Here is a 12268-nt window from a genome sequence, read left to right as displayed (position 1 = left end):
GTTCCCATCTTGGTGCAGCAGAAACGAATCCGACTAGGAACCATGAGGTTGCGGGTTCAATCTCTGGCCTCGCTCAGTGGGTTAAAGATCCAGCATTGCCATGAGCTGTGGTGTAGGTCGCAGACGTGGCTTGGATCCTGTGTTGCCATGGCTGTAGTGCAGGCCGGCAGCTGCAGCTCCGATTAGACCCCTAGCCTGGGAACCTCCATATGCCACAGGTGCGGCCCTAAAAAAAAAAAAAGGAATTAAGTGGGGGCCTAGACAGGGGGACCCCAGGATCCCACAGGCTTGCAGAGGGTCTGTTGGCCTTGGTTCTCCATCCATGACCCGCTCTGCTCTCAGTCCTTGGAAAAGGCTTTCTGCCCCCTGAAGTCCTTCTGAGGAGGGGGCAGCCTGGGGACTTGGGGACTGGGGATGGGGGGGTGCAGATGGTGGCAGAGACTGGACCACTTGTCCCGGAGAAGGAACCAGACCCTCCTTGTTGATGCCTGGGGGTCCTCATTTGGAAGTGGGTGGAGTCATTGCCCTGGTTGGGGTGAGGAGGCCTCGTGAGTGAACTGGACACCAGAACAGTGGGAGGAAAGAGGGGAGCAAGAGAGGCTCTGAGGTCCCTCTCACCCCCAGGAGCTGGCAGGTCCTGCTCCTCTGCCCCCTGGGCCCTGGTGGAAACACGACTCTGAGAACCCCAAACAAGACACTTCGTTTCCTGGTTTTCCTGCCTGGGGCTGCAGTGCCGAGGATGACCACTAGGGGCAGGCTGTCCCCTCTCTGCTCAAGGAAGGGACCCGGGGGTCGTTCTGGGCATCCCCCTGCCTCTCTTCAGACATGAACCTTTTATTCTTAGCCTCCAGGCCCACAGTGTGAGCTGCTCAGAGGCAGGAGGGGGCTCTGAGACCCATTACTGTCATTCAGCTGCTGGGCCCTGGGCACTCACCCAGGACTGGAAGCCTGGAGAGGCAGATGGACATGAGCAGGAAAGCAAACCCATGGGAGAGAGGAGAGCAGGTGCTCTGGAGAAAGGAGGGGGTCCTGGAAGGGTCTCCTAGGTACCAACAACGATGGTCTTGCCCCTTGTCCCCGACGAGTGCTCCAGTTTCTGCCACCATCTGCAGCCCCAGGTCCCCAGTCCCCCAAGTCCCCAGGCTGCCCCCTCCTCAGAAGAACCTTGGGGGGCAGAAAGCATTTTCCAAGGACTGAGAGCAGAGCGGGTCATGGATGGAGAACCAAGGCCAGCGGACCCTCTGCAAGCCTGTGGGATCCTGGGGTCCCCCTGTCTAGGCCCCCAGTTTACAGAGGAGTGAGCTGAGGCCTTCTCTCCCGTAGCCCCTCCACACGGGGGGTGGGCGTGGGGCTCATCCTAGCTTCTGGGGTCCAGAGGGGTGGATATAGAACCCCAGACCCCGTCTTCCCCAGGTAGCTCTGGGGGCAGCCCCCTGGACACCCTGGGGACCCCTGGCCTGTCCCCTTCCCTATGCCCCGGGCAAGGACACGTTGCTAGGGTCCGCATGTGCACTGTGGAGGTGCCCAGAGGAATGGGTCCCATGTGGGAGGGGGCGGGCAGGGGTCTTCCAGGATCTGAGGGGCTCCAGTTCCCACGAGAGCAAACCTCAGGGGAGGCTGAGGCTGGCGGGGGAGGCGGGAACCCTCTCTGCCCCTCTGGACTCCGCCCACCTCCTGGGCCCAGGGAGACCCTGCCTCGGCCGGCCTCAAGGCGGGTTGGAAGTGGCCATGCATCAGCTCAGCTCCACAAGGACGCGGCGAGTTCAGGGTCACACTAGTCTTCCTCACATGAGGCTGCCCGGCCTTGGGTTCAAGCCAGGCGCGCACCAGAGAGCAGAGACCACGTGCACTTGACCATGCCCCGAAGCGCGCATGCGCAACACCAATGGCTCCCCACGTGGCAGGTCCCCTGTGTCCCAACTCCTGACAACTACTCTGTGACCAATCCCCTGCAGGTCCTGTAGGCTGGAGCTGACCTTGCCATCCTCACACTGCCTTCCCCCAATTCCATGCCTCAGACCTGCAGAAACCCCCGGGGACACAGGGTAGGGCTGTGGCACCCACCCCTCCTCCACTCTCACGCCCCTTGGTCTGAGACACCACGGACACTCAGGACTTCAGAGGCTCCTCCCGCCGTCCCATCCCAGCTTCTACACCCGGTCCCTGTCCCAGCCCACCTGCGGGACCCCACAGACAGGCAGAGTCACCGGGGATGCTGAAGCTCTTTATGTGGAACCAGGAGGGGGGGCGCTGGGGGGGACAAGAGGGGGCGACCAGGCCCCAGGGGCTGGGGCTCCTTCCATGTCCTGCAGGATGGTGGGTCCTGGTGGTGCCAACCTGGGGCTGCGTGGAGCCTTGGTGCCCCGCCCTGGAAAGGAAAGGGAGGGTCAGCGGGACCAGGAGGGGGCAGGGGGAGGGGCAGATGCGGGGTCTCAGGGCCGCAGCTGGAGGGGCAGAATCCACCTTCCACCGGTTCCCTGGGTGGGTGGGTCAGACCCAGGCTCCATGGCCCGATGGCACAATGGTGACCCCAGGGGACATTTAGAGAACAGAGGGAAGCCTCAGTGTGGGACAGACACTGAAGGGAGGGGCCTGTCCCAGAGCAGAGAAGGCTCTCCTGGCCCACGGGGTTGGGGGGGTCCCCTCCTGCCTGCAGCTTGGGGGCCTTCTGTGGCTCCTGATGTCCCACTGAACCCAGGACATTGTTGGCTTCCAGGGCCACTCACCCTAATTGTTCTCCGGACGGCAGCCTTCTGTAGAGACCGAAACAAACCCAGGGATGAGCAGGTGCCCCGGACCAGGCCAGACCCCTCACTGCCCGCAGCTCGGACACACCCCTGTGACCGGGGGCAGGGACCCTGGTGGCCCTGTGACCCAACACAGCGCTGACATCTCCCCATGGGGGGTCTGGGGAGGGACAGGAGGGCCTAGGGGGTGACGTGAAGGAGGGGTGGACACAGGGAGGGACGCGGACTGGACCTGGGGACACAGAGGGCCGGCCCTCACCCGTCTGCGCAGGTATGGAGATGTCATCCTCCGACAACCCCCTGCGCTGCACAAATCTCTCAAAAGCTTCCAGGGCCTCCGGGTTCACCTCGGGATTCCTACCTGCAGGTGAGGCCCCAGGTGAGTCTCAGGGGCCAGGGCCGGGGAGGGGGGGGGGCTCCAGCACGTGGAGAGCGGCCAAGGGCAGGGGGAGTGGAGTGACAGGTCCAGAGGAGACAGGCTCCCACCCAGGTGACAGGCCCCCGAGAAGGGGGTAGCCATGGGGACATGAGTCACTGAGGGCTCCTGGGGACCCGGGCTGGCTCCCAAAGCTACCTGCAGGGTCACAGCCCTGAGCTGGAAGGAAGTCCTGGCCCTGAGGCCCTGTGCTGCCCTCTGACCAGCGAATTCTTGGACTTCACCCTTCCCGAGAGGGACCTTGCCTGGACAAGGCCTCCATCAGCAACCCCTCCCTCCCCCACGCTGACCTCAGGAAGCAGGACTTTGCTGCTGCAGTGGCCAGAATCCCCCCCGAGAGCGGTCAGGTCACGGGGGGAGGTGTGGCTGCCCCTCCCCAGGCTGTACACTGCCGGGCACACCAGGGCCACCACGCGGTTCCCATTCTGGAACCAGGGTGTGGCTGACGCGGGCTCCACGGGCTTCTGGAAGCAGTGACTGCGGGGCTGGGTCAGAAGGTGGGGTCTCCGAGGGTGCAGGATGGTCGCCCCTTTACCCATGAGCTTTCCCACGTGGAGCTGTTTCCCGAGGACGTGGCCCTCGCAGTAAAAGACGTAGTGGTCCTTCACTGGCAGCTCCAGGATGTACACGTGACGCTTGCCCCCATCTGCAGACAGACAGAAAAATGAATCTTGACCATCTCAATCCCTAGAGAAGATACACGAGACACATTAAGGAACATTCTGGAGCGTCCAGCTTCCCCCCACCCCCGAGCTGAACAGAGCTCCCCATCTTCCAGGGGCCCCACCGACCTGTGTCCAGGACCTGCTGCTGCCCAACCATGACCTTGACCCCGGGGAGGAGCTATGGAGTCAAGAGAGGCTGGATGCTTGGAGGCTGGGGCTGGCACCAGCCAGGACCCCCCCAGAGGGAGGGTTGGGCCCCTCATCCTGCTGTGGACAAACCTGTCCCTTCTGGTGTCTGTGGAGCGGGGAGCTGAGCATCTCTGAGAGGGGACAGGGTGGGACCCCAGGCTTCACGGCCGCCCTAGGCAGGGGGAGGCCTGGGCTCTGGCACGGCTGGGCCGGGACTCACAGGCACTGTATTTGCCAGGCTCCTCCGTTGGCTGTATCACAGTCCCCTTCTCATGGCACTGACCTTTCTTCCTGGACATGGGGGGAGCAGGGGAGCCACTCTCAGCAACACACCTGTGCCCACCTGGGTCCCCCGAATTGCATCGTCACTCCCACAGCCCGGGACTTTTCCTGTCATGGCCAAGGGCATGTGCATTTTAACAACACCCCGAGCTGCGATATGAGGGTGCGTCAGGAGGGGCTGCTCCCAGGTGACCCCCTGGGGCCCAGGGAGGTGATACCCACATGAAGGTGAACGTGATCTCCAGGTCCCCACCGTCCAGGGCAGTCACTGTCATGGGGGACACCTTCCTGGGCCTCCACTCCTTAGGCAGGTCCTTGTCTGTCACAATGGCTTTCACATACAACGTCCCTGTGATCTGAGCAGGGCAGGGCTGTGAGCCCACCACGGCGGGGGGCGCGGGGTGGGGGGGGGGGCTGACTTTCCTCCTCACCCACCGCCACCTCCCCCTGCACACAGGCTGCAGCCCCTAAAAGGCAGGCTGGGATCCCCACACCCGCACACCCTCAAGCTTGGTCAAACCAAACCCAGCATTCAGGGCTCCCAGCCCCGGAGGCAGGGGTGCCTGTGACCCCAGGAGTCTGTCCCCTGCACGGACCAAGCCCAGCACCGGACGAGTCTTCTCTCGAGAGGGCCCAGCGGTGCCTTGGGGCCCAGGGAGTCAGGTCACCAGGCCCTGCGCCCCCTCCAGCCCGAAGAGGGCCCTGACTGAGGGCAGAGCACAGCCCTCGGCTGCCTCGGACCCCTTCCTGGGGGAGCGCAGGGTCGAACCCACCTTAGAGCACAGCCCTAAGACAGCACCCTGGCCCCGCCCCCTCCAGACTGTCACCACCTACCCCACCTGCCCTTCCCGCCCTCCCAGGCTCACATCTGGGGTCTCCACGGGGAAGAAAAGGGGGCCCTGGGCCCGCAGGGCGGGGACCAGGCCGAGCGCGATGGTCAGAAACAGGAGCTTCATCTCGGGGCTCAGCTCACAGCTGCCGGCGGGTCACCTGGGGTCTCGATGTGGCTGTGCCTGCAACTCCCGGGCTGCTGTTTATACCCACCTGGGCTCCTGGCCCCTGAGCACCTGGCACAGATCGCACCCCACCCCCGGCATCTCAGCCAGTTCCGCCTGGAGGGGGAGGGGGATGTGGTTCGTGTGAAATCTGATGAGTGACAATCAAAGGCCACCCGGAATAAAGGACGTAATGCCGGGCCATGTTTGCCACCCCAGGATGCTTGCTCATAGGTAAGCCACCTGGAGGAGGCGGCATCAGCCTGGGGGCGTTGGGAGCCTGCCCTCTGAGCCCCAGAGCCAAGGCCAAGACTGCTCGCCCCGCCCCCGCCCCCACCCTCCCAGAGCCCAGGGCTGGGGGCTTCTGCCAGTTCTCTGGGGACCGGCAGGCTCACCTGCTGAGGCAAAAGGGACCGAGCTTTAGAACTGCAGGGTCACAGATGTGGGACTGGCCAAGTCCCCAGGGTCCCTGGAGCCCATGTCTCACCTGCCAAGCTGCCTGGCACTTGCTGGTCCTGGCCTGGGATGCCAACCCGGGGTCCTCCTGAGGGTGGGGCCCTGGATTACGACCTGGGATCAGCCTCAATACCGCCTGTTCAGAGGGGTCTCCCCAGGCCCCGGGCGGAGGGATCGGACTCCCCAGCCCCTCATTCCAGACCCCGAGGGCAGGCTGTTTCCAGGAGCACAGTTATTACCCTCCGGAGGCGCTTGTTCATTTCTGTTGTCATTTTGGCTGCAGTGAGCAGCGGCTGGATGTGGGATCTCAGTTCCCGGACCAGGGATTGAACCTGGGCTGCAGCAGTGAAAGTGCTGAGTCCCACCCGCTGGACCACCACGGAACTCCCGGCCCTGCTCATTTCCGCACATGCGTGTTCACTGCCTGAATCTCCTGTTGCAGCTGAAGTTCCCTAAGCAGGGGCTTGATTCCCGGGGGTCCTGTTGGGTGGGGCTTTGGGGGAGCTCCGGCCAGGGGGTAGGTGGTCCCTGGGTATTTGTTGCTAAAGGAGTAAACCAGTGACGTGATCTCTGGGGCCTCAGAGCTGATGGGGGACATGCAGCTCTGTGGCTCTGGGTCCCCGTGAGGCTGGAGGATGCGCGAGGGGCTGGGCGTCTTTCTTCAGGACCCCGTATTCCTGGGCCTCACTCGTCCTCCCCGAGACCACAGCTGACCCAGGGCCTGAGGGCTCAGGCTGGGGTCATACAGTGAAGCCTTTGTGCTTTGTTGGCCCCAGATTGGACACTGCTGTCAGCTGCCCACCCCAAGTACCGGCTAAATAATAATAATTAGCCCTCTCTTTAACCCCTGGGGGAGGTACAAAAGGTGCTGGCACCACCCAGTAATTACTGCAGCTCGGAAGGTGCCGGGAACAGAAAGCCCCCTCCCTGGGAGTGGGCAGGGGCGGGGCCGTGCCCATTAGGACAGGGTTAGTAAGCAGGCTGGCACCTCCATGTCCGTGGAGGGCTCTTCCTGTTCCCTGTTCCCCTGGGCTGTACCCAGAGAACACAGGTGTAGGTTATTCCATGGGCGTCGCTGATCTAAGCGTCTATGAAAGGGACAAATTTAATTCCATCCTGGAGAAAGCAGTGGAACAGCATGCAGGTCTTACTGACAGAACAGGGGTGGCCCCCCCAAAACCCTCTGCTTGGTGCGATCGAGCTCCCCATGCCTCCCCCACTCCACCCCCATGCCCTGGGCCCCAGCGGGCTGCCCCCTGCCCAGTTGTCCAGCTGTGTGTTTTCTGGATCCTGGACATGCTCAGCTGGGTGTGGACACCACGGGGAGGTAGTGGGCAGGAGGGGAGAACCACCCCTGTGCCCAGTGCCCCGGGACGTGAGGCTTCCTCTGGCTACTGCTCCCTTTAGGAGGGTGGATCCTGCAGGGCTTCCCAGTCCATAGCCCTGGCTCCACTTCTGGTGAGTCTCTCATGGTCCCGCCGTGGAATCTCAGGGTGCTTACAGCTCCTGGGTGCTGCCACCTCCAAGGGTCTCTCTGGCATGGACAGGTTCTTGCTTTCCTTAGCATTTGGATGTCAGAAGGTTTGGATGACACCACCAGCAAACCCTAAGACCAGAGGGCTCACCGGCTGAGCCTGAGGGGCGTGTAGAAGGGGGGGGACGACGAGGGATGCCTCTAAGGTCCCCAAACACCTGGCCAGGGGGGACTGCAGCTTGTCCCAAAGCTGTCTCTTCACGTTATCTTAGCGATCATGGCCAGCACCACCCTGGAGCCTCAGCTCCAGAACTGGCCAGAATGGATTCAATATGGAGCATGAGCGAGGGGTGGACTGGGGGACAGTGCTTTTGCCCCCCGCCTCCTGCAGCAGCAGTGCATGCTTCCTACACTCAGACAGGACCCCAGCTTCCTGCCTCGACTGCCTGCATCCTTTCTTCTGTGCCTGCCCTGACCCCATGGGTGAAAGCAGACGAGCAGGTGAACTAACACACCCGGTCCAAACAGATGGGAACTCAGGGGCTTCCTATCCTGGGCTCCTCACTCCCCAGTGGGACAATCTGACGTGGTCCCACCATCACTCAGGAGGCCTGAGTCCCAGGAGCCCACAAGGGTGGCCATCTCATTAAAACACCCTGAATTAGACTTCCTATCTCCCCATCTCCCTTGACCTCAGACTCCTGGCTTCTAGACCTGGGAGAGAATGAATTTCTGTGCTTTAAGGCACACGGTTTGTGGTACTTTGTGTTATGAAACTAACACAAGCCCTAAGATATTAATAATTACATCAAATGTAAATGGACTAAATATACAAAGTAGAAAACAGGGATTGACAGAGTGACGAAAACCACGATGGGACTCCACACCGTCTTCATAAAACTTACTTCAAATGTAACAAAAGAGACATGTTGGAAGTAAAAACATCAAAAAATAAATAAGATAAATACGTGCTCATGGAGCCAGCTATCAATAGATGGCCTCTGTAATTCAACATCGATATATGTCGGCCCTTCCTTGCCTGTTCTAACGGAGCTGGTCCCAGCAGGGGATCCTCTTTTGCATCCAGCGTGAGCTTTTTGTTGGCAGAAGGCATAGAATGAAGGGTCCTCCTTCCTGGTACCCGGGTCCTTCCATTTATTCTTTTCCTTTCTGCGGCTATATGACGCATGGTGGCACCAATAGAGGATGTCCCCAGCCACTCACCGCACTGAGCACAGAGCATCCCCACAGATGGGTTCTCTGGAGATACCATGGCACCCCCCACAAGTGGATTCCCAGTGAGTCCTGTAGGCGTCCAAGCCTCAGCCCACCTGCCCTTGGGAGGGGAGTTTCCTGTGTGCCAGTCTCAGCCTGCATTTGCCACCGGCTGGCCTTTGCCCTGACCACAGACCAGCTTTGGACCAGGGCAACTCACTTTGGCTGCAGGCTCACCTTCTCCAACAAGGTCTGAAACCAGCCTTGGCGAGGGGTCTCCTCCCAGATTTGATTCTTCCTTAGCTATTCTACGGTGAGCCTGAGCTCTTCTTCATTTTTTTTTTTTTTTGTACTTAATTTTTCATTCTACAGACTCTCTCTCTTCGATCTGCTGTATGGCTTCTGTTTCCTGATGGAAGGAGGATTCATATAATTATATATTATTATAAAAGGTGCTAAGTCAAAGGGGGAGAAGGGGAGAAGGAAGTGTCAGGACAAGGGGTAGTTTATGTTCTAGGTGGCTGGTCTGCGACAGCCTCATCAAGGTGACCTGTGAACACAGAAGAAAGATACTGGAGGAAATGGGCCATGAAATCGTGAGGTGGAAGAGGCTTCCAGGTGGAAAGAACATTCTGTGTAAGTCTTCAGGTGGGAGAGGGTGGGGTGTGTTCCAGGGGCACAAAGGAGGCAGCAGGACTGGAACAAATGACGGAGGGAACACTGGCCACAGGTGCTTCCGAAAGCACCTCTGCTGTCAGGCGTGCAGGCTGCCGTGAGGATTTACCTTCTACTGCAAGAAATGGGGACCCCGGGAGAGATTTTTACAAAGCCAGTAAACCACTTATGGATTTAAAGCGTCGCTCAGTTGCTGCATTGAGGACAGGCTGGAGGAAAGGCAGAGAAATCCGTCAGAAAGATCCTGCTACAACAATCCAGGTTGGGGACAGGGCAGTGAGGTCTCCTCAGCCCTCAGGGAGTGATGCGGTAGGCTTCAGTGTGGACTTACATACCCACCACAAACAAATAGAAAGCGGGTCAAAATATGTGAAACTACAGTTTTGAGACATTGGCCAAGAGAGAGCGCAAGGCTGTCCCTGGGAGGGACACAGGCAATGCGAGCCCTGCGTCTGTGAATCGTCTATCTACATCCAGCCCCGCGGGACAGAGCAGGGAACCCAGGCAGAGCAGGGCAGTCACGCCAAGTGTGGGAGACAAGCCTGGACTCTGGGACATCTGCAATGATGAGAGTGAGTTGAGTGTGGAACCAGAGAAGAGAAAGCTGTGCAAAGAAGAGCTGCAGAGGGTCTCACTGGAAACCAGTCTATATATGCAGTGGGGGAGGCTCCAGGGGACAGAGAATAACTATTTGGGGTAAAGAACGTTTCCAAAGACTAGCCCTTCTCCACACGCATTCTGTGAAAGTGTTTCTGGACTGAGGTCCCCAGCAGTGGGGGTCCCACAATCAACCCCACCCTGGCTCAAGGTAGATGCCCAGGACACAGCAGCTGAATGATCAATAGAGGGTCTCAGAGCCCCCCCCCCGGCTCCGAGAAGCTTCCGTTGTGAGCCTGGAGGCTAATAAGAGGTACATATTCAATCAGAGACTGAGGGACGCCCCACAGGACCCCTGGGTCCCTTTGCCCAGCAGCTCAATTGAGCAGAGCGGGCTCAGTCTGCCCCCTGGTGGTCAAACGCAGAACTGCAGCCTCCCGCAAGAAACTGGAAAACTCTTCAGGTACCTTTGTTTGAGGTCTTCGAGGCAGTGGTTCGTTCCACAGAGGCCCAGGGGGCAAAGGAGGAGGACCTGTCCCCTCCTGGGGGATGAGAGGAACCTCGGGGCCTCTCTCCCCTCTTCCCTCCCACTGTCCTGGTGTCCGCGCGGGAGCCCTCCTCACACCAACCAGGGCAATGACTCCACCCACTTCCGAATGAGGACCCCCAGGCATCAACAAGGAGGGTCTGGTTCCTTCTCCGGGACAAACGGTCCAGTCTCTGCCACCAAGTCCCCAGGCTGCTCCTTGCTTAGAGGGACCTCAGAGCATAGAAAGCCTTTTCCAAGGACTGAGAGCAGAGCGGGTCATGGATGGAGAACCAAGGCCAACGGACCCTCTGCAAGCCTGTGGGACCCTGGGGTCCCCCTGTCTAGGCCCCCAGTTTACAGAGGAGTAAGTTGAGGCCTCCTCTCCTGTAGCGCCTCCGCACTGTGGGGTCTCATCCCAGTTCCAGGAGCCCGAGTGGTGGACACAGGAGCCCAGACCCTACCTTCTCCAGCCCCGCTCTAGGGGTGGCCCTGGCCTGGGGACCTCCTGCCATCAGCCTGGCATTTCCCCCTCCCCATGCCCTGGACAAAGACACGTTGCTAGGACATGGGGTGCCTCTGCCACATGGCAGAGCGGCCCCCAACCTCCTCCTTCTCACTCCCTGTGCTGCCTCATGCTCTCCTCTCTGACCCCCAGCAGAGGAGTCAGAGAATCAGAGAGAGAGAGAGAGTGTGTGTGCGTGCGTGTGTGTTTGCGCACCCGCACCTGCGCACTGTGGAGATGCCCAGAGGAATGGGGCCCACGTGGGAGGGGGTGGGCAGACGTCCTCCAGGATCTGAGGGGCTCCCGTACACGTGAGAGCAAACCCCACGGGACGGACACTAAGGCTGGTCGGGGAGGCGGAACCCTTCCTGCGGCTCTGGACTCTGCCCACCTCCTAGGCCCCGGCAGACCCTGCCTCCTCGGGCCCCAGAAGCTGGGCACAGAACTGCATCGCCCAACTCTGCACGGACCGGCTCTCCCCACTGACGGGTGTAGTAGGGACGCACTGGAGTCACACTGGCCTCCTTCCTTCAGCGCAGTCCAGCCTAGGGTCCAGGATGCGGCGCCCACGCAGAACCCCAGACAGCACCTGCACGTGGCCTTGCCCCACAGCGCGCAGGCGCAGTACTAACCCCGCCCCGCACGGTGGAGCCGCTGGCGGCAGGTAGTCCTTACTCTTAGGGAGCTGCCTGGGAGCTCCGTGTTTTAATCTCACTTTATGGACAAGCAATGGCCGCAGAGTTCAAGGTCACTGAGTTCTAAGTAACCAAGTCCGGCCGTGAACGGGGCACTCAGAATCATTGTTCTTACATCAATGCCCGATGACCCCCTGAGTCCAGCACGTTGGGCTCCTTCCTCTCCCTGCGTTAATCTCTGATCCCATTTCCAGTGGAGGAAACTGAGGCTCTGAGTCACCACACGAGCTCGCCCGTCACAGGGCTGTGACATGGCCCTGCTGTGGGTTTGAATCCAGGTCATTCTGACCCCAAAGGCTGTGCTTGCCCAGGAGCCTGAGCAGGTGGCCTCTGAGTCCAGCTTTGGAGATGACCCCTTGTGGCTGGGGGACTGTGGGGGCCCACTGCAGGCGGGGGGGGGGGGGCGGCTCTGAGGGGAGAAGGGCTTGGTGGGGTCCCTGGGGGAGGAAGGCTCTAGGGAGGCAGGAGGTGGGGGCCAGGGCTGCCCACTGGGGAGGGCGTCTGGACCACAGAGCACAGGGCAAGGAGTGTGGGGCAAAGAGCTGGGGGTTGGTTCCCTGCAGGTTGTTGAGGACACGGAGGAGCTGTCCTGGAGCCACAGCAGATGTTGGGCATAAAGACAGATAATGGCCAACTGCCCTGATGGGATCTCCCGTTAGGTTGGGTTTTCTGCTATAAGTAGGAATTTATCCTAATCAGGGTACTAGCTTTACCACGAATCACTGTGTGAGGGGGACAAGATCCCCCCCCCTTTTCTGGGACTTGGCCCCATCTGCACAGTGCTGGGAAAAGGGGGGATTAGTAGGAGTCT

The 12268-nt window shown here is 60.3% G+C and overlaps 1 protein-coding gene across 1 annotated transcript; it reads right to left on the bottom strand.

Moving 5' to 3' along the window:
• Positions 1-2225: 2225 nt before the first annotated feature.
• OBP2B (odorant binding protein 2B) lies at positions 2226-5275 on the bottom strand. Its single transcript, XM_047769299.1, has 6 exons — positions 5186-5275; positions 4542-4690; positions 4258-4328; positions 3719-3829; positions 3007-3108; positions 2226-2368 (listed from the first exon to the last, which is right to left on the bottom strand). Exons 1-6 carry the CDS (start codon positions 5273-5275, stop codon positions 2226-2228), a joined length of 666 nt encoding a protein of 221 aa, XP_047625255.1.
• Between the last annotated feature and the right edge of the window lie 6993 nt (positions 5276-12268).

Source organism: Phacochoerus africanus, chromosome 2 (assembly GCF_016906955.1).
Source record: "Phacochoerus africanus isolate WHEZ1 chromosome 2, ROS_Pafr_v1, whole genome shotgun sequence".
Lineage (NCBI taxonomy): Eukaryota > Metazoa > Chordata > Mammalia > Artiodactyla > Suidae > Phacochoerus > Phacochoerus africanus.
The sequence above is the reverse complement of the archived record's forward strand: the minus strand, read 5'-3'. Positions and strand labels throughout refer to the sequence as shown.

Bases quoted from the DNA above. Each gene is read 5' to 3' on its own strand.
- OBP2B (XM_047769299.1), bottom strand. From the start codon at position 5,275: ATGAAGCTCCTGTTTCTGACCATCGCGCTCGGCCTGGTCCCCGCCCTG. The intron at 3,830-4,257 runs GTGAGTCCCGGC...GTCTGTCTGCAG, and splicing joins GCCTGGCAAATACAGTGCCT to ATGGGGGCAAGCGTCACGTG. The intron at 2,369-3,006 runs GTGAGGGCCGGC...TTTCCTTTCCAG, and splicing joins CTCCATACCTGCGCAGACGG to GGCGGGGCACCAAGGCTCCA.